The sequence below is a fragment of the Vigna umbellata genome, chromosome 1, assembly GCF_029865625.1.
Source record: "Vigna umbellata cultivar VRB3 chromosome 1, Vumbellata_1.0, whole genome shotgun sequence".
In the NCBI taxonomy this organism is placed as follows: domain Eukaryota; kingdom Viridiplantae; phylum Streptophyta; class Magnoliopsida; order Fabales; family Fabaceae; genus Vigna; species Vigna umbellata.
In genome coordinates this window covers 95,720,008-95,741,966 of record NC_142165.1, presented here as the reverse complement: position 1 = coordinate 95,741,966, position 21,959 = coordinate 95,720,008, and the positions used below count along the sequence as shown (strand labels likewise).

General features: G+C 30.9%; 1 protein-coding gene and 1 long non-coding RNA gene across 2 annotated transcripts; both read right to left on the bottom strand.

Annotated features, from left to right (window-relative positions):
* Window positions 1–680: 680 nt before the first annotated feature.
* Window positions 681–2,493, bottom strand: LOC148206905 (protein DETOXIFICATION 49-like). Its single transcript, XM_088115145.1, has one exon. It carries the CDS (start codon window positions 2,453–2,455, stop codon window positions 818–820), a length of 1,638 nt encoding a protein of 545 aa, XP_087971271.1. The 5' UTR covers window positions 2,456–2,493; the 3' UTR covers window positions 681–817.
* A 15,162-nt stretch (window positions 2,494–17,655) lies between these two features.
* On the bottom strand, window positions 17,656–21,592 carry LOC124838228 (uncharacterized). The gene is made up of 3 exons (XR_007028826.2): window positions 21,226–21,592; window positions 18,223–18,747; window positions 17,656–18,026 (listed from the first exon to the last, which is right to left on the bottom strand). It is a non-coding gene; the product is annotated as an uncharacterized LOC124838228 (long non-coding RNA).
* Between the last annotated feature and the right edge of the window lie 367 nt (window positions 21,593–21,959).

Sequence of the window (21,959 nt, the reverse complement as noted above, 5' to 3'; positions counted from 1 at the left end):
CTCTCCAATAAACTTTGTAGAAGTTGTGATAGGACTAAAAGGTATCAAGTGGTTGAAATTTGAAAAATGTATTATAAATATATATAAGTAAATTATTAGACTTTATTTCTTTTTATAACAAAATAACCAATGTTCAATGTCAAAAGATAATAAAGAATTTATGATATTTAGGTAGAAAGATAACTATCTAAAAATAGACAAGATAAAAATGGGAATAATAAATAGTTTTGTAAGTTAAAACCGAATAACCTATTTCACCTATATCTCACCACTTAAAAGATAATAGTATCTAATAAGAAAAGAGAGAGTTTCAAATAGCAACAAATTCTCGGTTTTTTTCTTTGACGAAACCTTGGTCGAATAGAAGAAAACAAGAGAATTCATTCCCTGCAAATTTAAGCAATATAAAATGGCTATTGACGCTATTGAATGCAAAACGTGGTAAGATGGTTAGGCGTTTACAATTGATGAGCATAGAAAGTAGAAAATACATGCACCCAAATCAATTTAATGAGAAGCAACAAAATTGAGTATATAGAAAGGAAAACATGGAGTAAGTTGACGATCTTTCTGGTTGTTTCCGTCGTTCAAAAGCTAAAAGATAAACCAAATGTGTTAATCGAAACAATTTTCAAGAAAGAGTATATTATACATTTAAATTCAATTAATAGATCCTGTGTTTGATTTTGCTTTTCCAACAAAAGAATAATCGACTGTATAGAAGAATAATCTTTCTATCTATCATGAATCTTGAATATAATAAACCATGAATCCTGCGGAGACTGTTGTGATGAGTTTGTTGTTACTCTATTACCAATCAAACAACTAACTCAGATGATTCTTTGGTGGCACATGATCCCAAAAAACCTTCCTTAACTTCATGCTCTAGCTCTTTCTCTTCTTCCTCCTCCACCAGTTTTTTCTCCTCGTTAGAATCACATGAAGTGAGTTCCTTAGCTCTCAAAGCTTGACCCTCCCAATTGGTCCGCGCCAACACGAACATCATTGTGATCATACAAGACCCCTGCGCCGCCAACATCCCCAGCCACAACCCTTTGAAGTCAAACCCTGCAAAGAACCCCAACCACACCGCAACCGGCATGCCCACTAGGTAGAAGCAACCCAAGTTTATGTTTGCCCCCAATTTCGGCCTCGCCGTCCCCCTCAAAACCCCGCAAACCGTCGTCTGGGGACAGTTCCCGAGCTCGCAAAGCCCAATGATAGGCAACACCATCGACGTCAAAGCAAGGATTTCTCCGTCCCCCGTGAACATCGTCGCCCAAACCTTCCTCACCGAAATCGCGAACGCCAACGCAGAGAACCCCAATACGAAACTGAAACAGAGTCCCACCAGCGCCGCAATTTTCGCCCTCACAGGATTCCCCGCACCCAACTCGTTTCCAACACGCGTCGACACTCCAAAACTTAAAGACGACGGAAAAATGTATATCAAAGCCGTGGTTTGAATTAAAACCCCCATGGAGGCAACACTTGCATGAGGGTTCACTAACAACCCGCACAGTAAAATCATTATCTCGTACCACCACCATTCCAGACAAACCGACACGCAACTCGGAATCGCGAGATTCAGGAGCCTTTTCCACCCCTTAAAGCACGAGCTGGAAATACCCGGCCACGTTTTCTTGTGCGTGCCTGATGCCACAACGTAAATAACCAACGACGCGACGAGGTTGAAATTGGTGATCACGGCGCTTAACGCGATGCCTCCGATTCCGAGGTTGAGGACGGAGACAAAGAGGTAGTTGATGGGCACGTGGAGGATAATGGAGAGAGCGGCGCAGCACGTGAGAGGAAGAGTTATTGATTGGCTTCGAAGATAGATTCTTAGAGGGTGCAGCAGCGATTGTAATATAAGATCTGGGAGAGAGTAATATATATAGAATTGCGCCTCATTGGCTATGTCTTCTTCTTGGCCACACAGGAGTAATAGTTTCTTGATGTTGAGCCAGAAGAATGAGATGAAAAGTGAAGTTAGGAGAAGAAGGAGCACGGTTCTCTGCATGGTGAGGCCGAGAAGTTTGAACCTTTTGGCTCCGAAGGCCTGACCGCAGATGGGTTCCATTCCCATGGCGAGGCCAGAGAGAACAGAGTAGCCAGTGATGTTGGCGAATCCGATGGCTAAGGAGCCACCTGCGAGAGCGAGTTCTCCGAGGTGGCCAAGGAAGATCATGGAGATCATGGAGCGAGAATAGAGTAATAGACCAGTTAGGATCATGGAGAAGGATATGTTGGAAATACACTTGGCTTCGAGGAGGGCCAGGGACAAATGGGTTTCGTTGGGATTTTGTGTCTGGTGATGATGTTGTGGACATGTTGGGGATTTGGGGATCAAACTGGTGCACATGTTGGTCTCAACCTGTAATTGGGGATTCGATATCTTTGGGTGGCCCTCATTCCTTTCACAGAAAGTTGAGGTGGGTGATAACTGGCGCATCGTTTCTTTGACAGTTTCTCACAAGAGACAAAGCAAAGAAAGAGAGAGAAGTGAGAGTTTACAACAGAGGTTTAGCTCGTGGCGAAATATTGCTCTTTGCAAGAGTGTAACACGGGGGTTTATAAGAGAAGGTTTGAGCTATGAATTTTGGAATGTTCCATTCAAATGAGAAGTACCACACACGGCCACACGTAGGGTCGACACACACTAATGCCAGTGCTACAGAATACATTTACCAACTCAAACTCTGAAATTATTTTCCTTTTTGCTTTTTCAATTTCAAGCCTCCTTTTATGACCGACCAATAGCGTATGTCATATGAGAGTATATCACCATTTGGCCTGCAGCTAACACAATGGGGTGAGACCCGGAGGCCGCCGAACCGCACTCAACTCTCACCAAATGTAAAATAAAAACACTCAATCGATCAATTTTGCCGAATAATGGGTCAGACCAGTACAAATGAGTAAAATGATTTAAATGTTGAATGTAATTTTTCTTCTTTTTTTTCTCATGTTATAATTAACCGTTGCGTTATATTCATGAAGATTGCTGAGCTAGATTGGAGGAGAATGTTTTCTGACAATGGAAACAATAAATTGTATTATTTTGGTAGAGACCCCGTGCTCAATAAATGGTAGCTACACTTGATTTTCAATTACTCATGTGACTGAATGGCATGTCGGCATTTATTAATAGGTACTATCGGCATTCCGGTTATGGGAATGGAGACATATTGTTTTATTGGAGTGATTGTAGTGACCCTATGATTTAGTTGTTCAGCTGTGCTGCGTCTTGTAACATTATCAAAGAAATCCGGCGGAAGGACGAAACTGAGTCCAAATTGGGTTTCACACGGACCACGATTCTCTCACGTTAGAAGTGCCCGCATTAAACAAGTTTAATAATTACTCATTATTACGCTGACAAAATACTTTTATATATATTGTAAATCCATAAATGTTACTTTTATATGTTTTTTTATTAGGATAATTTTTATAACATTTTAATATCATGTACTTGTCATTATGTTATTGGTCCATGTTGATGTTTATGATTATTATTATTGATTGTTGAATAATTTTGAATAGTTAAAAAATGACACATATATGATATTAAAATGTTATTAGAATAATATTGTCAAAATATCATTATCCTTTTTATTATTGTAGAAACTTTTTAGTATACCCAGCAGTTTCATATTGGATGGCATTTTTTTTAGCTTATATAACTTGTAATGCAAACATTTATATTCATTGTAGGAGAAATTCACTGCTAAAAGTTGTTAGGAAATAAAAGAGAAAAATTATGTGGTGCCAAATACCACTCTATTAGAAGTAAATTGCGGTGGGCATAAGGTATAATTCAATATCTGGTTTGTTACCCAGAGTTTACATGGCGACATGTTTGAACCATGCACTCAAGACCAAGCACGTTGGAACTTCGTAATCAATGTTCATTGGATTTTAAAAGAAAGAAATGGAGAAAATATGTTGTCTCCCAACCTCACATTGTTGTCCTAGGTACACTACATAGGAGATTTATTTCTGTTACAATCAAAGCACGATTTCAGTTTTTAAGAAAATAAATCATAACTCAATCAGATATTAAGCATCTATTTAGATTTCAGTTAAAAGATTAAGCTGAAATCAATTAGAATTGAAAACAACTATTATAGCTTTTAAGTCCATTTAAAAATATAATTTATTTCTTCTAACTGAAATCCAGAAACCATCTTACAGTAAAGAAACATTTTCAACATTATAAGAAATATAGAAAATGTAAAACTTATACAAAACAAATAAAAGATAATATTTGTCTCAACATACTTTCGACTTTATGAATTGAAATAATAGATTAATTGTTATTAGTCCAACAAATGTTACTTTGAAGTTGTATATGTATTTAATATGAGTAGAATAATCGTATAAAATTAGTTCTTTCCTTTTATGTATCCTTATCGTAATATTCGCTTTTGTCTCTCTTGTTTTTTTTGTAATGATTTGAATTATATAATAAGTTATTCTAAATATATTTACATTATATTTGAATGAGTTTACTGTAAACATATTTAACATTTATGAATAATATATATAATATGATTGTCTGATCACTTTATAGATCCGATAGTCCAGTCAATCTATAATTTTAAAAGAACTGCTAAGATAGTTGAGTAATAAGATTAAACTGAAGTTAATAATTAAGAATAATTATGTTAAGTTTAAGAACAATTATTATTAATTGGGTCTTAATTAGGCCGGTACTAATGAAATCTATCCTGAAATTTATAAATACATATTTATGATATAAAAGTTGATTATATTCTTTGCATATTTATTATTAATGCTTTCATATTTTTACTGACTTTTGCATCCAAATGTCTTCTACTCGTAATGAATGTGAAACGAAAAAGAACTTTAATCCATGTTTAGAATTTGAAGATTATAGTGAGAAGATTTGATTTGATCCCATAAACCAAAACAAATAATAAAATAAATATAATATATGGTCAAATTGTTGGATTAAGTAAATTATTTTTAATTATACAAGGTAATAATTAAATTTTTTTATTGGGTTGGAGTAGATACATTAGTTCCTGGCAGCAATAACATGCAGATAATTGCGTAATCAATATTACGAGGAGATGAAAGAGTTTTAAAGAGTTTGTTGAGATACAACGAGCAATAATCCATGTTCCAGAAGGAAAAGCAAAATTCATCAACAATTTTAACAAAAAATTATTTTCGTCTATATATTTTAAAACATTCATTTTGTTTTTCTTTAATTCTTACATTTTGTGTCTTAAAATACGTGAATAGTTGTAGTCTAAGATTTTAACTACTTTTTATTAATTTAAAATATAAAATTTGTTTAATTAGATTTAAACTTAAAAATTATGGAAGCAATTAATATTCAAACATAAGGACCATAAACATCATGTAAATCAAGCGAAAATTGAATTTCAGGAAAATTCAGGAAAGAAAAAGTCATGCAAATATTCTCACCTTGTTATTATCATAAACTTTAGTTTCAGAATTAATCCGTTTGCATAATTTTCATGATGATGAAACTAGTGAGATAAATTTTACATTTTGACTCCATGAAAGGAATTATAAATTATGTTGAAATAAAAAAAACATTTAAAATATGTTAACTTCGACTTTAGAGTTAGAAAAGACTAAAATGAATTTTATTTCAAAGATGGAGGAGAAATGTAAAGGTATATTTTAGCATAAGAAAGTAGAAATTCATAATGATAAATATTTTGATAGGAAAAAATAGAAAAAAAAAACAATACTGGAATCATTTAAATCTCTCATCTTCTTACTATATTACTTTTATAAATTTTTAGAAAAAGTCAGAAGTTGGTTCATGTTTATTTATAAGGAATATTTATTAATAAAAAATTGTTTGAAATAATTTTTATTATAATAATATTTATGAATCTTTTTATAATACTCTAATAAATATAGAATAAAATTTCATTTTTTGAAATAATACTTCAATGATAAAAAAAAAAACTTAAACAAAAGCTTGCATAAACTCTTCTGCATTATTGGTCGCTGGTATTCCTTCTTATCACCCAAATTATTCTTCGTATCTTATACGCACGGGCAAGTATCAAATAATCCTTGGCGGATATAATACTTCACTAGACTTTATGGGATTAGACTAGTTTAATATAAAGTCTTGAAATGATCATGGATTATATTTACAAAAAATAAAATAAAAATTTTCAGTTAAGTTGATTAAAAAAAAACTTATATTCAATGTAATTTTACAGTCATGATTGTTTATTCTCAATAAATTATAACTCTAAATTTATCAAACTATATGCCATTAAAATTGAAAAGAGTGTCTTAAATTTTACAGTTTTGATTTAATTTACACTCATAAAATATTAATATGTAATAATTTTATATAAGTTTTTTTTATAATTATTACTTATTTCAACTTACACATGCATGTACTAATGGAATAAAATGTTGGAATTTTTTCTTGGGATAAATTGGAGAAATTGACCATATTACTACGGTATTAGTTGTCCTTACAAGAGATGAATTAAGTTTTCAATAATTTGAATTTTTTTAATATTTAAAATTAGTTTCAAAACATCTTTAATCAATTAACATGTCTACATTAAATTTCTAGCTTTTACAAACAATTATCAAGATACAAAAGATGATGAAAAAGAGAGCAAGAAACATAAAATTTTATATTCGTTCAATTATTTAAGAATTTATGTTCAGTTTATAGTAACTTTGGATAGAATTTCACTAAAATATCAAGAATTAGGATTATAAGATTCGTCTATATAAAACCTACACTCTAGATATATAAGAATTGCACAAATTTTATATGTCAATCCTATAGACCAAACAAGAAAACTTTAGAACTAATCAAATCTTCTTTGAACATCAACAGAAACTTAAAAAATTGTGTCAATCTCTCCAAGAACTTTCAATATTTCTTTCTCTTATTTTTTATTTAAAAAATTGTAGTTAAAAATATGAATGAAGCTGATTTTTGAATACAAATTTGTTTATTGATGATAGACTTAATACTTCTTTTGGTCCCTCGAAAGAGGAGGATTGTTCAAAGTGGTTCTATATTTTTTAAAAAGTTTGAAGCGGTCACAACTAGTGAAAAATCGGGTCAAGTTAATCCTTTTTTGTTACGGCATCAAAATTTTAACGGTGCATGTGTCTCCCTAGACAAAACATAATGAGGTGTCTAGTTTTTGTGATTGCGTGACACTGTGAGAGTGAATGAGGTGTAAAGTAAAAAATTCTGATAAAATTGGAGTTGAAATTGGGGTCATTATTTATCTCGTTGAAGGTGAAATTTGAAGATCGAATTGAAAAGCATAATTGAGGCCATCTTTGAAACCAGTAACATTGCCAATATAGGACATGAAATAATTATCAGGGAACTCATCCTGATAACATATTGGGTTCCCATTTTTTGTAACAGCCTTTACATTCAAGTTTGTCACTGATTTTTGTGTTTCTTTATCAACTTGGTTGCCAAGCTGTTTTTGAGTCGCTTTGAACATTATATCACCAAAAAATCAGGAGTAATCTGGGTGCTCTACAAGTTCATACGCAATCACAGTTTCCTCCAATTTTTCTCCTGTTAAATTATCTAGGTTACATATGGAAATAGTTTTCCAATGTACCTTTACAGTACGCTCCTTTGCATCCATACATTCGACAACACCCCATCTTTGACTTCTACTTTTAAGAGGATAATCAGAAGCACATTTTTCCATAACAAAAACTAGTGTGGCCAAAATTTATGACTGTTTATAACATTCACACGCAGTAAATTCTCTGGATCCAATCCCAAAGTATGTTCACCATTTTACAGGTTCGAAGAGTTTGATGCGCTGATGGCGAATTTTGGTTTGGGTGATTTTCGCGAGAGGGTTGGGCGTTTTTTTATTCGCGATGAACTCACGATTAGGATTCTTAATTTGGAGTTTCCTGTCCTGTGATTAGTGTTCATCTGGGATTTGGTTTTTGCAGGTTCTCAGTGGTTATGGATGAGGCTCAATTTGGGTTTCTTTAGGTTTCTGCGGTTTCTTGCAGGTTTCGAAGGAGATTGGTGGAGGAGCTTGCGTTTTTGTTTCTGAGTTTTTTCGAAAGTCTAGCAGAGAAGATGGTGGTGGTTTTTTAGTATCGTTGCAGTTGCACATGGAGGAGGAAAATGTGATCTGGTTGTTAGGAAGAAGCTGGTAGCCTTAGGGGCGGTCTCAGGTGCTAACGGCGGCGGTGTGTGGCTCTAACATTTCTGGAGGTGGAAGATGAAGCTGATGTGGCAAGCGACTTTTTTTTTAAAACTCAAAATTGACACGTTATATTACCTCAGTGTGTCACGTATGAAAAAAAGTGGACAACTCATTAAGTTTTGGCCAAGGAGGCAGCTGCACCGTTAAAATTTTGACGCCGTAACCAAAAAGGATTAACTTGACCTAATTTTTCACAAGTTGGGACCTCTTCGAACTTTTAAAAAGGTAGGACCACTTGAACAATCTCCTTCTTTCAAGGGACCAAAAGAGGTATTAAGCCTTGATGATATTAATAAATTATGAAAATAACGTAATCAATTAATGTCTTTCAATTTTGAAAACTTGTTAATTATTTTAATTGATTAGATTAGTAAGTTAATCAATTAATATAAATCATTGACAGATATATAATTTGAAATGAATCGTTTTTACACAAAAAATAATCTTAATTGATTAGTGCTGTCAAAATGGGTTGTAACCCGCGAGCCAACTCGACCCACCACGATTTTGAACTGGGTTGGGTTTGAAAAAATGTAATTTTTTTATGCAGGTTAGTTTTCAACTCGGCTCACCTGGATTTAACCCGGTGAGCCGGGTTGGCTCACCAACCCACCTAATTTAATTTAATTATTTATTATTTACTGTTTCAATATTATTAGTTAGCATTATTTTTATTATATTGTAGATGTGGTTAAAAAAAGAGGTTTCAAGAGAGAAAAAATATTATAGATTTATTTATTCAAGACTCTAATATTATAAATGGACAAGTGATAAAAAAATTATCAATATTAAAAATTTATTTGTCCGCCTTTTGTGCTTGTTGGATTATATGGTATATTTTTTTATATTTTGAATTGTCTTTGGAGTTTAATATCATTTTAGAGTGAAATTTATTTAAATTTGACTTAAAAGAATTATAATTTTTTTTATTTTTAAAAAAAAATTATAATTAAGTGAGCTAGTAAGCCAATCTGTTTAATCCACCTATGATGGATCGGGTCATAATCGAATTTTTTTAGCTCGCTAATAAGTGAGTCGGGTTGGGTTGACTCACTGAGTAACCAACCTATGGTGAGTCAGACCGGATCGAGTTGGGTTACCCGTTTTGACAGTTCAATGATTATGTTGTGATTAATTTGATTTTAAGAACATTCTAGCTTGACTTACAACATCTATAGATTCAACAAGCAACTAATATATTCTAGCAACTAGTATCAACCAAACATAACTTAACACTAACTATCATAGACTTGTACCCATCTTTATTTTGGACATCATGAAAAACAATTTTATCTTCTTTAACATATTAACAACAACAAAAAGCTCTTGTTAATTACTAAGGAAATACCTTTAGTTAAGACTTGTTTACCTAACCACTATTTTATAACAAGTATAAATGATAGGATTGATAATAGGGAAATATTCTTTTATCAATATAAGAGAAAAACTTTTATCAATATTATACACAACATTTTTATAGAGGTTGAAGCATTTTAAGTCTCAATATTTATATATAATATATTTTGTCGATAAAAAGATATTCTATTTATTTATTTTAATCTGATAAAAAATAGTAATAAATTTTTTACTTACTTATGTTGGTGATTATTGTGATATACTGATTTTATAGTTTGTTCTCTAATTATTCTTAGTCTTTTTTTTCTTTACTTTTTAAATATACATTTTTATATTTTAGTTATTTCGATTGGTAAACTTTTCATTGACCTCGGTAACAGATTGCTCCGTTAACCATTTATTTGAGCCATCACAGTCTATTTAGTATATACTTTATATTATCCTTAAATTCCGTATTTATTTATTTGTTATAAATATTAAATAAACTTCATAAAATAATAAAAAAAATTTAAACATGACATCATGATATCAAAACTTAATATGAAAGAGAATCCACAACTTCAGGAGTCACTAGCAGCTTTAATTATAAAGTTAGTTAGCCGTTAGCTTCCTCGTGCATTTAACACATTTGCTTACAATATTTTACGACGGTTCTTTATGTCGATTAACAAATTATATATGGATTTTTGTTATATTAAGTTTGACGCCGCATTTTAATCTCTAACATTCTTAAAGCAGTGTGAAATATTAGAAACACGTTTATTCTAACATATTCTTTTTCAGTGGTACCTCTATAGAAACTATTTAAAAATTTAAAAAGTTTGTACTCTTAATAAATTTTATCTATATTTCGGTAATTTTTAATAAACTTGAGTTAATATTAAAGAATTTATGAAAATGAATGGTTTGGAAAATATGACGCAAGACCAACTCTCTCAAGTATTAAATTCGTCAAATTTGTGTTATATTATTGTTTAATTTTTAAAATGGGACTTCTCTATTCTATTCACAACGATTCTCCACTCACAGTTCTGTTCACATTTACATTATCAACATTTTACTCATATATTCATATTCTAAATATGTTGACTTGATTAGTACCCTTAGCGGTATGACGTGGTTTGTAGCAAACGTACTTCAGGTTAATCACAAAACTTATTAAAGGAAGTTCAGGTAGGCTTGTAATTTTGGTTTCATACATTTTCTTAGTTTATGCTACTAACATTTCACATAATATATTAACCATTTATAGTGTTAATATTTTAGACTTGTCAATTTAACTAATGAATTATAGGTTAATCTCAACCCACCTTAAGATTAAGTCTTATTTTATTTGAAAAAACTCTAACATTGATGGCCTTCATTCAGCAGGTTGGAATCAAAACTAACTTTAACTCATAACAATACTTCAATTAAATTTTATATATTTTTTAAAATTGTACACGTATTTATAATATTATAAATTTTAAATTGACTCTTAAATAGTTTGTACTAATTATAAATTGTTTTTAATTGACTTTTATTATTTGTAACTTAATCCGAATATTAAGTTCTAAATGAAATTTAACCTAACTTGGATTCAACACGACTAGACATTGTTAAATGTGGGTCTAACTTTAATTGTTTCTTTTTTAAATATCAAATAACATGACTTGATATGAAATGGATTTAACATGAGTCATACTCAACTTAACTTAGTGTGTTTGCCTAACTTGACTCGGTTTGATATGATCCAACTCGACTTGGATCAACATGATACTGACTCAACTAAATTCGATATGAACTTCAATGGATTCAACTTGATATGATTACTAAATTCGACAAGACATGGGTTTGAATTGAGTTGCCCTGATGTGAACATGACTTAACTTAGTTAGACCACGAGCCTACTTCACTTTGCCTGATGTGGGCTTGGCTTGACTTGACTAAGCCTGAAATAGACCTGATTAGACTTGGTGCAAGGTAGGCTTAACTTAACTTCACCTAACATGGACACAAATTCACTTGATCTTATATGGGATCAACCTTACTCAACCTGATATGGGTTCAACTTGACTTAGCTTGACCCAAACTTGACTCGACTTGACTTATTATGGATCTGACTCAAATCAATCTTGAGTAGGCTTGACGCAAATGAGTCTAAGGTAGGTGTGATCCACCTCAACCTATGTGGGATCAACTTATAACTCGATTCAAGGTGGATGTAACTTGAGTCAAAAAAGAAAAAAAGTGATATAACACACTGTTAGTCACATAAGGAAAAAACTAATGTTATTAGTTATGAAGGACTAAATATGAGACTTTCTAGAAGGAGAGAGATAAAAATGGATCAAAGTTTCGAAGAAGGACGAAAACCAAAATCACGTGATAATTTGAGAACCAAAAACATATTTAACCATTTATTTTTAGTTAATTTGTTATTATTTCTTGTTTGTATTTTGGGCTTAACCCGTATTTTTTTTATTGTAAATGTAGTATTCTATGTGCATATTCAACACAAGAAAAATTAATCTTATACATAATTTTTACTATACTGAACATCAAAATACAAATAAGGAATAATAATAAATTAACTAAAGATAAAAGATAAAGATGATATCTATCTAATGATATCTAATAATCTAACATATTTAACACCCCCAAGCTGTATGCACCAACTTGTTACAAATATTTAATTCCTATATATAAAGATTTAGTTAAAAATGTTGCTTCTCCACTCAAGGGATGTTAAATTATTAAAATTTGCGAAGATAACATAGAAGACAATATACCAACCTAAAAAACTCTCATAAACAACAAATTTAGAAGGTTGCTCTATATAAATTTTTTTTTTGCAAATCGTCGTTCAGAAATGTCCATTAATATCTAATCCCATATATAATAAGAATATGTTAAAAATCTTAGGAAGACTAAAGTTTATTTTAAATAACATTTTCTCATTTTGATTATTGAATAAATTTTGTACTTTAAGAAAGTAACATATTGGTGGGAACTGACGATGGTATTTACATTCTATAAACTTTTTGTTATGTAAACTTATTTAGTCCGTCAGTTTTTGGCCTTGATCCACCAAAATCCTGTGTGCGAGGCAAACTCTACATGTACTGCCCTGAATTAAGGTTGTTCTAAAAACTGGTTCCGGAAAATGAATTCAAATTTACAATCGAGTAATACACAATATACTCTTAGTGTGTGCGTTATTTTGCATCAAATATTGTGGCAAGTGCTCCATGACTTTGTTGCCTCTTCCTCCATAAAAAAACGAAGACTTTTGTGGTTGACTAAACAATCAAATCAGACTCAACTTTCAGTTTAACGCGTGATGTGAATTATAAAAGAGGAAAGTCTTTCAACCTAGACTTTTATCAGATACAAAATTTATATTCGTGGAGGTGGCCAATCTGAGACACATTAGCAGCTCTTACTAGGTCAAAAATACCACTTTTCATTCTCTTTAACCAATCTTATTCAAAACAACAGGACACCTATCCCCCATGCACTACCATAATCTAGAAAACTATGACCCTTCAGAATTTTTTCTTCGTTGCCTTTCTCAAATTGGAAATGGGAAACCAAAATGTTGAAATCAGACCCCGCTGTATAATCATTAATCCCGCGATAATAGGAAAAATAACCACATCCAAATAAGCTTATGCCACCTATAACGTAAAATCAGGGACATTTTATTTACAAATCAAGAATAAAAATTAAAATTAAAATTAAAAAGAAATAATTAAATAATTAGATATTGTCTCAGAACTTCTATGACATGAACGATAAATCCTGTAAATTATCGAGAATGAAAGCAACATTCTCTAAATAAGATATACGAATTAAAGAATCATACTCCACTCGAAGTAGAAATTTCTATATTTCTTAACATTCATTTGATTGGTATAATTTTCCAGACATGTAACGGGTTATGACCGTTTCTGTTGAAACTTCTGTTAAAACAAATGAACATATTAATGAAAATTCGACTTCTGTAATCTTTCTATCATATCAGTTGTCGAATGAAGTCGACTGTGTGCATGTTTCATTCTCAAAAAGCTGCAGCTTTTAAGGTGATCCGAATATAACGTTTTCGCGTTCTTAACATATGTGTGTATTCATTTCCCTGTTCAATAAATCCTGCTACATTTTTAATTAATTGTATTAGTTGCATCATAGGAGATGATAAATAACCAGATCGAATGAATATATTTTACTAGAAGGATAAGGATAAGATGGAAATGTCTGCCATGTTTTTTTTTTTTTGAACTTTCATATTTTTTTTCCAAATTTTATGATTTATTCTTGGTAAATAACTAATTTTGAGAGGTTGTAACCATTTTAATATGAAAACTTTTATATAATATTGCTAATCAGGGAAACATCCCATGATATCCACCGTTCTGGTAAGTAGTTTCAATGATAACGAGCATGTCTCTAGAAAATAATCTTAAATTTTGTTTTAGTTCATACATGCAAGTCATGATTTCTCACATGTAATTAATACAACATTTTCAAATGTTCACATTATTTATCAATAATAAATCTTAACTTGACTAAAGCTTATTATTTGTCTAAGATTTATTCAGTCAAAAGATTAATGTAGTCAATGACTGGACTTCTTTTTGTAATATCAAAACTAGAATTGACAACTTATTCCCCCAAGACTTTAATCAATGTCTTAATATTAACATATTTAAAATTTTACAGGCACATATTATCGTTTGCATGATAACTTTTCTTTTGTAATACAAACGTTATGAAACTTATATAAACCTATCATTAGCACATTATGGTGTTTCGTATAATCGAGAGAACTCGCATACCAATCTTAAAAAGATTGGCTAACTCTTATGTAATTTAGCATGCAGCAGTGCCATGGACGGACTTTCATAATATATTACAAACAAATAAAATCAAACTCATAATTTTTATGATATAATGTTACTACAAAACAACCATATATGATAAAAATAAAGTAATCGTATGCCAAAAAGAGTAACTTCACATCCTTAATATCCCTCTTTGTAACTTTTTGTACACACTGTAAAATTAAGACATATCATTAAATTTCAAACACATCAGTCAAGTTGTTTCAGCTTCCTTCCATAACATTTATAAGTGTTGTTTGGTGAATTTGAAAGGAATGAGAGGAGAGATTTTGAGTTCAACTTTTTCACTGATAAAATACTAACAATTAATATTTGTTGATATTTTTTTTTTCTCTTTTTATATACTGGGATATTTTCTGCGTTATGATTGTATTTTTTTTTCTTTATGTGTATAAACGTCAATTACCTTTAGGTGGCAATAGATTATTTTCCAAAGCAATATCATGTAGCGCAATCGTCCAACTTTTGCTTCTTGTTTTTCTACCTGTAACCCATGTTTTGGTCTAATCTGAGACAAAATCAAAACCAACTAAATTCCATTCAGATTCCGCATGACCAGGTCCTTCAGTTCAGGTTGCAATCTTGGGCATTTCGGCTTCGTTTCAGTGCCTCAGATCCAATTTTCTTTAACCCATATGATTGTAAAAATAAAATATTAAAGTATTCTTTAAAATTGTAGAAGTTGAACGTTTTAGATTTTAACACTTTAAAACATTTTGCTAATTGTATTTTAATTGCTTAAAAAATATTTCAGTTTCTTTAATTTTTTTTCCCTATCATAAAAAATAAACAAAGTTTTGTAAAGTCCTTTAGAAAAAAAGAAGGTTTTCTAAAGTTAAGTTGTAACTAAAACTTTTTTGCCTAAAATCACTAACTGAGAGCTCTAGATGATTTCGAAAGTTTGAATTTTTCACCCATATATTTGAAAATACAGCTAACAACCCTTATCAGCAATACTATAGAAATATATATTTTCTTCTACAAATTCAACATTCTGTTTTCATAAATAATAAGACGAAACTTCCATAATGAAGAATAAATTTAGCATCGACGAGGAATAATCAAGAATTAATTCAAGATCCACCTTTAAATGTCATTCTAATGCCTAAGTGAATAAGTAAATAAGAGAATAATTACTGGATTATTATAAATATTGAATTTAAGTTGCAATGAGTTTTTCCCTTATGAATTTAGAATGTCAAAACGGGTAACCCGGCTCGATCCGACCCGGCCCGGCTCACCACAAATTGGTCACTTAGTGAGCCAATTTAACCCGACTCACTTATTAGCAACTTGAAAAAATTCGAACTCGGTCCGACTCACCACGGGTTGGTGGGCTAAACGGGTTGGTTCACTTGCTCATTTAATTATAAACTTTTTTAAATAAAAAAATACAATTTATTTTAATTCAAATCTAAATAAACTTCACAATAAAATGATGTTAAACTCCAAACACAAATCAAAATATATAAAAAAGTATCATATGCGTAATCCAAAAACATGTAACAGATAAGATTTTAATATTGATAAATTTTATATCACTTGTTCATTTATAATATTAGAATCTTGAATAGATAAATGTTTTCTCTCTTGAAACATCTTTTTTATAACCATCTATAATATAATAAAAAATATGTTAACTAATAATATTGAAACACAAAATAATAAATAATTAAATTAAATTAGGTGGGTTGGTAAGCCAACCCGGCTCACCACGAGTTCAACCCAGTGAGCCGGGTTCTAAGTGAGTCAGGTTAAAAACTAGTCTGCATAAAAAAATTACATTTTTTTCAAACCCAACCCGGCTCAAACTCGCGGTGAACCTTGTTGGCTCGCAGATTACAATCCATTTTGACAACACTAAAATATATGGTGATGGGTCTATCTAGGAAAAAATTTATTGAAAAGACATAATACTTATAAAATCTGAACTTAGTTTACATAAGAAATTGACTTCATATTCAACTCAAAATTCTACGAGTTTATATTCTTATATAATGCTTAAATTTATCATTTTTATTCAATGCGAAACTTAGACTTATCTTTACATTCTTAACAAATATATAATAATATATGTTTGGTATTATCTTATATATTAGATTAATGATAAAATCTTATTAAATTTTATGATATCATCGTAACTAGATATTATGTCAGAGATTTAAAAGATAATACTCAAATTATAAGGTTTTATCCATAACTAATTACTAATATGTTGAAAATAATTATTTACTAGTGCAAGTTTGATGCAGTGATACATGTTTAATCAAACAATTAGTATTAGAGTCAAAGTCACAAGTTTTATTTCCATCAATGTCAAAACTATCCTACCTCTAAATAAAAAAAATTTACTTATAAGTTCATGGTACAATATCTAAAACTCATCGATTGTTAAAATGAACAATTATCAATCATCATATAAAGAGATGAAAAAAAAATGACGAGAACACGCGCTCATAACAATAAGTGCACAGCTAAACTTTACAGCTTAGAAACAAAATATTGTATCTTAAAAATAATGATTGTCTTGAGACAATGGAAAGAAAGATAGTAAAATACATGTAGATAATGCTTAGATGCAACAGTAATTGAGTTCAAGACTTACTAAAGATCCTCCTATTATTCCAGTCATGTTGTCATGGTAAATACATCAAGGTTGTAAATGAAAAATGTGTATAAACTACATTGATGTCAACAGAGACATGTATCACCGACTTATATGTTTGTTAAACATAGACCATTTTGGTGAATATTTTATTCATCTTTGATATAATTATATTTTTAGATGCATATTCACTTGATAAAGATAAAACAACCCAGAACAAATTTAGTGGAAAAATGATATTTTATAACGTACAAAAATGACATTTTATGATGTAGAGTCATGATATGTTTAAACATATTATAACGAAGTTTCATTTATCCGCGGAAGGTATAATGACGAACGTAGATATTTTTGTACGTTATAATATATGATCAACAATATATGATCAACGTATAATGACGTACATTTTTTAGTACGTCATAATATATGTTTTTTTTAAAAAAAATTGATTATTACCTTTGACATCTAATGAAATTATAATAATATTCTTGTATTATCATCTCATTCAATCAATTTATAATCAATATAACTTCAAATAAACAAATTTAATGAAACTAACAAAATATAATTCATTTCAAACATTAAATAGTCTAATAATATTTAATACATCATTTATACATTAAACTATATATTGAATCCAAATATTACATTAATGTACATACACTATTGAATTGTAGCCAAGTTTCTACTAACACTTAAAATAAAAGAAGCTCAGTTCCTTTCTTCAAGTGTCTACAGCTTTCATGGAAGATGAATCATTAAGATCTACAAATAAAATAATAAAGTTAAAACAATATTGTAATGAATAGTTGAATAAATATTTAATTAATATTTTAATACCTTATTCCATGATTTAGTAATGTTTGTACAAATAATGGTATGCATGTGTTTCATTACATAATACCCACACTCATAGCTGCCGAATTGACGTTAACACTGCAAATTAAATACAAATAATCAAGACTCATTCAAACCAAGAATACAAAATATCAGATTATACTCTAGCTAGCCTTTTCACATGTAACTTTGTATATTTTGCTAAACCAAATTTCACAAAACCAACAACACAGCCAATTCCACGTAAAAATAACAATCACAAAACACAAAACAAAGGAAAGTCAAATTCTCTTACATTAGGTGTGATTATTTGCATCTTCTTCCTAGAACCATATGGAACACCCCGCAACCTTGAATTAAAGTGGTCAATTGAAGCAGAAAAAGAAGGGTGCAAACTGAGTGGCTTCTGGTCCAACAGGTCACTCATTCTTTTCATCATTCTACCTTATGTCATGCTTCAATGTTCATTCTATAATCATCAACGTCACATTTGATAAAAGATGTTACTGTTGCAAATTTCTTCTCAAACTGTTGATATTTTAACATTTAGGGATCGTCCAATTTAGAATAAGGACATTGTGGCAAGCCAGATACACGTGACAATTCCATCAATATACCTTTAAGAGGTTTTGGATCAATGCAAACATTTCTTAATTTTCAAAATTCAAAGAAAACTGAAACGGAATCAATAGGTGCCTTTCATCCATAATTAAAAGCAAATTATAATATCAAGTTAATATAAGAGAACCACTTACAGGTGTCCAGAAGCAATTGAAAAGATGTTAATAGTTTTTCCACGACGTCCACCCTTTGCTTTGTCCTACGATGCAAAAAGTCAGTCAAACTCTGGGAGTAATGGAATAAGTAGAAGCCGAAAGTGCAAAAGGGAAGGCAATCAGAAAGTTAAAAAATACTTCGAAATTTACCATGTATGTTGATGATATATGCAATTGATTGGACACATTAGCAAGGCTATTAGCAGTGACGGGATGGGGACATCCAAAAAACATGTAAGGGATGACTTAATAAACAAACATGTAAGGGATGACTCAATAAACAAACATTAACATATTTATCAAGAATTTCGATATTTTCTCATTCTATATAGGAATAAATTAAAGAAATAAGACTTTTGAAATTGAGGAATAAACTATAAAAATAAATTAACTATTAATTTCATCCGATCTATCAAAATTTAAATGAACAAACTTCAGACTTAAAAGTTTTTGTAATAACTAGAAAAGTATTGAATCACAAATACAACACAGATCAGATCAAATTTTTACTCAAATGCCTTAAATTGGTAAACAATCAGGAGCATGTTAGTTTGTCTAAATATACATTAATGCCTCAATCAGTAACTACATTTTCCGAATGAAGTTTATTGTCTAATAAGTAAACTAAATATTCTAGAAAACTCACCAAATAATAACTAAATCTTTATGCCACCAAGTGAGGTTATTAGAATCAATTAATGCCTTTGGGCATAAAAATGCAAGTGTAGTGTTACCTACTCTGTAAATGTAAGTTATGAATGATATGTAAATAACCATTAAATAACCATTCAGTCTTTGTTATTAAATAACAACATTAAAAACTAAGATAAAATAAGATAAAAGAAAAACTAAAGTAGAAAGTATAACGAAGTGCTGAAGAAAACTCAGATGTTGGTTTGACCGAACACTAGTATCTTCTGCACTGAGATTTGAACGAGAGAAGAAATCATTTTTTTATTTTCACATCCATTGCCCTATGATCGCGGTCAACCATTCTTATTTTATATATTTAGATTTCAATACTTGTCAGCTTCAACTATTATTTATTGCTTTATTTTTATGTATTATAGTAGTTGTCACTAATAATACAAATTAAAATATAGGAATCAAGTAACAAAATGATGTGTGGCATTATCTTATCTTCCAATAATGTCTCGTGGTCTCTCGTAGTGTTACAGAGACACCCACAGAGTTGAGTGATGGTGAGCCAAAATTTACGAAGATAATTGCTCCCCTAAAAAGTTTCCTTTTTTCAAAATTCAAATAATAAAATTATTAAAAAGTTGAGATAAACCACGATAGCAGTAGAACATGAATTAGAACTTCAGCATGCACATTATCAAGAGGGAAAGTATGTTCCCCCGACTTTCTTTCATCTCTTCTATCTTAAAGGTCCACCAAATAGTTGAAAAACCAAATCAAGTGCATGGAAAAAGTCTTACACTCTCTCCTCCAGGAGCTTAAAAGACCAAAGACAAAAAGAATATATTTTGAAGCTTTACTTACAACATAAGAATACCAGATTACCAGGAGGCATATACAAATATATATATATATATATATATATATATATATATATATATATATATATATATATATATATATATATATATATATATATATCTAGCTTTCAAGGCTATTTCTCCAAAAGGTAATTTTATACTCTTCCCAGATTTATTTTGCTTGGCAGACAAAAACACAAAACAATCCTATCAAGATCCTAAATTATTGACTGTCTGAATTTTCCCCAAATACAAAGCCCTCTTACCATAGGTACTTTCCATAGCAATCAGACAGAAACTACTAAAGTTAATATCTCTTCCTATTTTCTGAGAATTGTGAGTCTTTCAACATATTCTCTATGAAACTTCAAAGTTTTCCCAAACTTCAATACACCATAGAAGAAGCTAACTAGTTAAATCCTAACCCAATTTCATGCTTTGTAGAAGTGTTTTAAGCTCTGCAATGCACCAATGCAAGAGAAGCAATTATGAAACCAAAAGTGATCAGCCAGCGAAAGTAATCACTTTTCAAAACCAGACAAGGTCACATGACAAAATAATCATAACTAAAAAAATTTCTTAAACTCTTCATAGTCCAATCAATTAGCAGTAGGAGCCATTTGAATTAGAGAACGTGATTAGAGAAACTTTCCAATTTTCTACCTGCGGAAGTTACCAGCTATTGACCAACTTAGTTCTAGACATCAAACCGAAGATACCAAGGTTACACGAACAACCAAATAGAAGACACATTTTGATATCCATAGCTTAAATCCTAACTTCGCAAGTCACCAGCTAGCCAAGTGAACCGAATCAAACTATTAGAATAGAAAACTAAGGCTTATATACCGTATCATCACCAACCCATCCAAGTCTAATTGTAACAAAGCTAGTCAATAAATTCGATAGATATAGCTTCCAACTACATCTCAATAGCAAAACACTGTATGGGCCTTAAACAAAGGGGCAAAAACCATAAAAGGAGAAAATTAGGTTTCTGCACGAAAATCTCAATCTAACCTCGGTGAACCTGTTAAACTGCTCATGTGACGTGCCGAGTTTAAGATCCATCCGCAGCACGTGAATGATCTTCGCGAATAGTGCAAGTAAATGACGAGCGCGGTGCCATGAGCCGCGGCAGCAAGGGAGCCGACGGTCATGAGGAACCAATCGAAGCGGTCAGCACATGCGAAGAGCTTCGAAAATGAAATCGCCCCAGGCGACGGTTCGATCTCTTGACGTCATCCTGGCCTTCGCCGGTACTGCTGTCCCCGTCTCCTTTTACGGCCCCTCAGGTCAGAAATGGAGTTCGAAGTGAACCCTCTCCCGTTTTCTTGTTAGGGATTGAGAAGAGCGAAGAGTAAAATTAAACAGAACGTTTCAAATTTGAAAATGGAATTAGGAATTAGTGTTTTACCATCCGTCATAATATTTTTTTTAACATAATTTTAAAATAATTTATCATGACAGGTTTATTTACATACGTTATAATACATTTTAAACAAAATTTCGGTTGTTATCACATTACATGTTATAACAGATTTATAAAATTATGTCATAATAATTCTTAATTTTATTACGAAAATCTCATCAACTAACTTATTATAACAGATAAATTTTACTTGTTATAATAAAACTGTCATAAAATCTCTTTTCTCTACTAGTCTTGGATAATGTTAAAAATCATAAGGAACACTTCAACCATGTTCGCTAAAAAAACACATGACAAATCCTTAAGTATGCATTCAAAGTAA

Coding starts and splice junctions, on each gene's coding strand:
- LOC148206905 (XM_088115145.1), bottom strand. CDS start 2,455: ATGCGCCAGTTATCACCCACCTCAACTTTCTGTGAAAGGAATGAGGGC.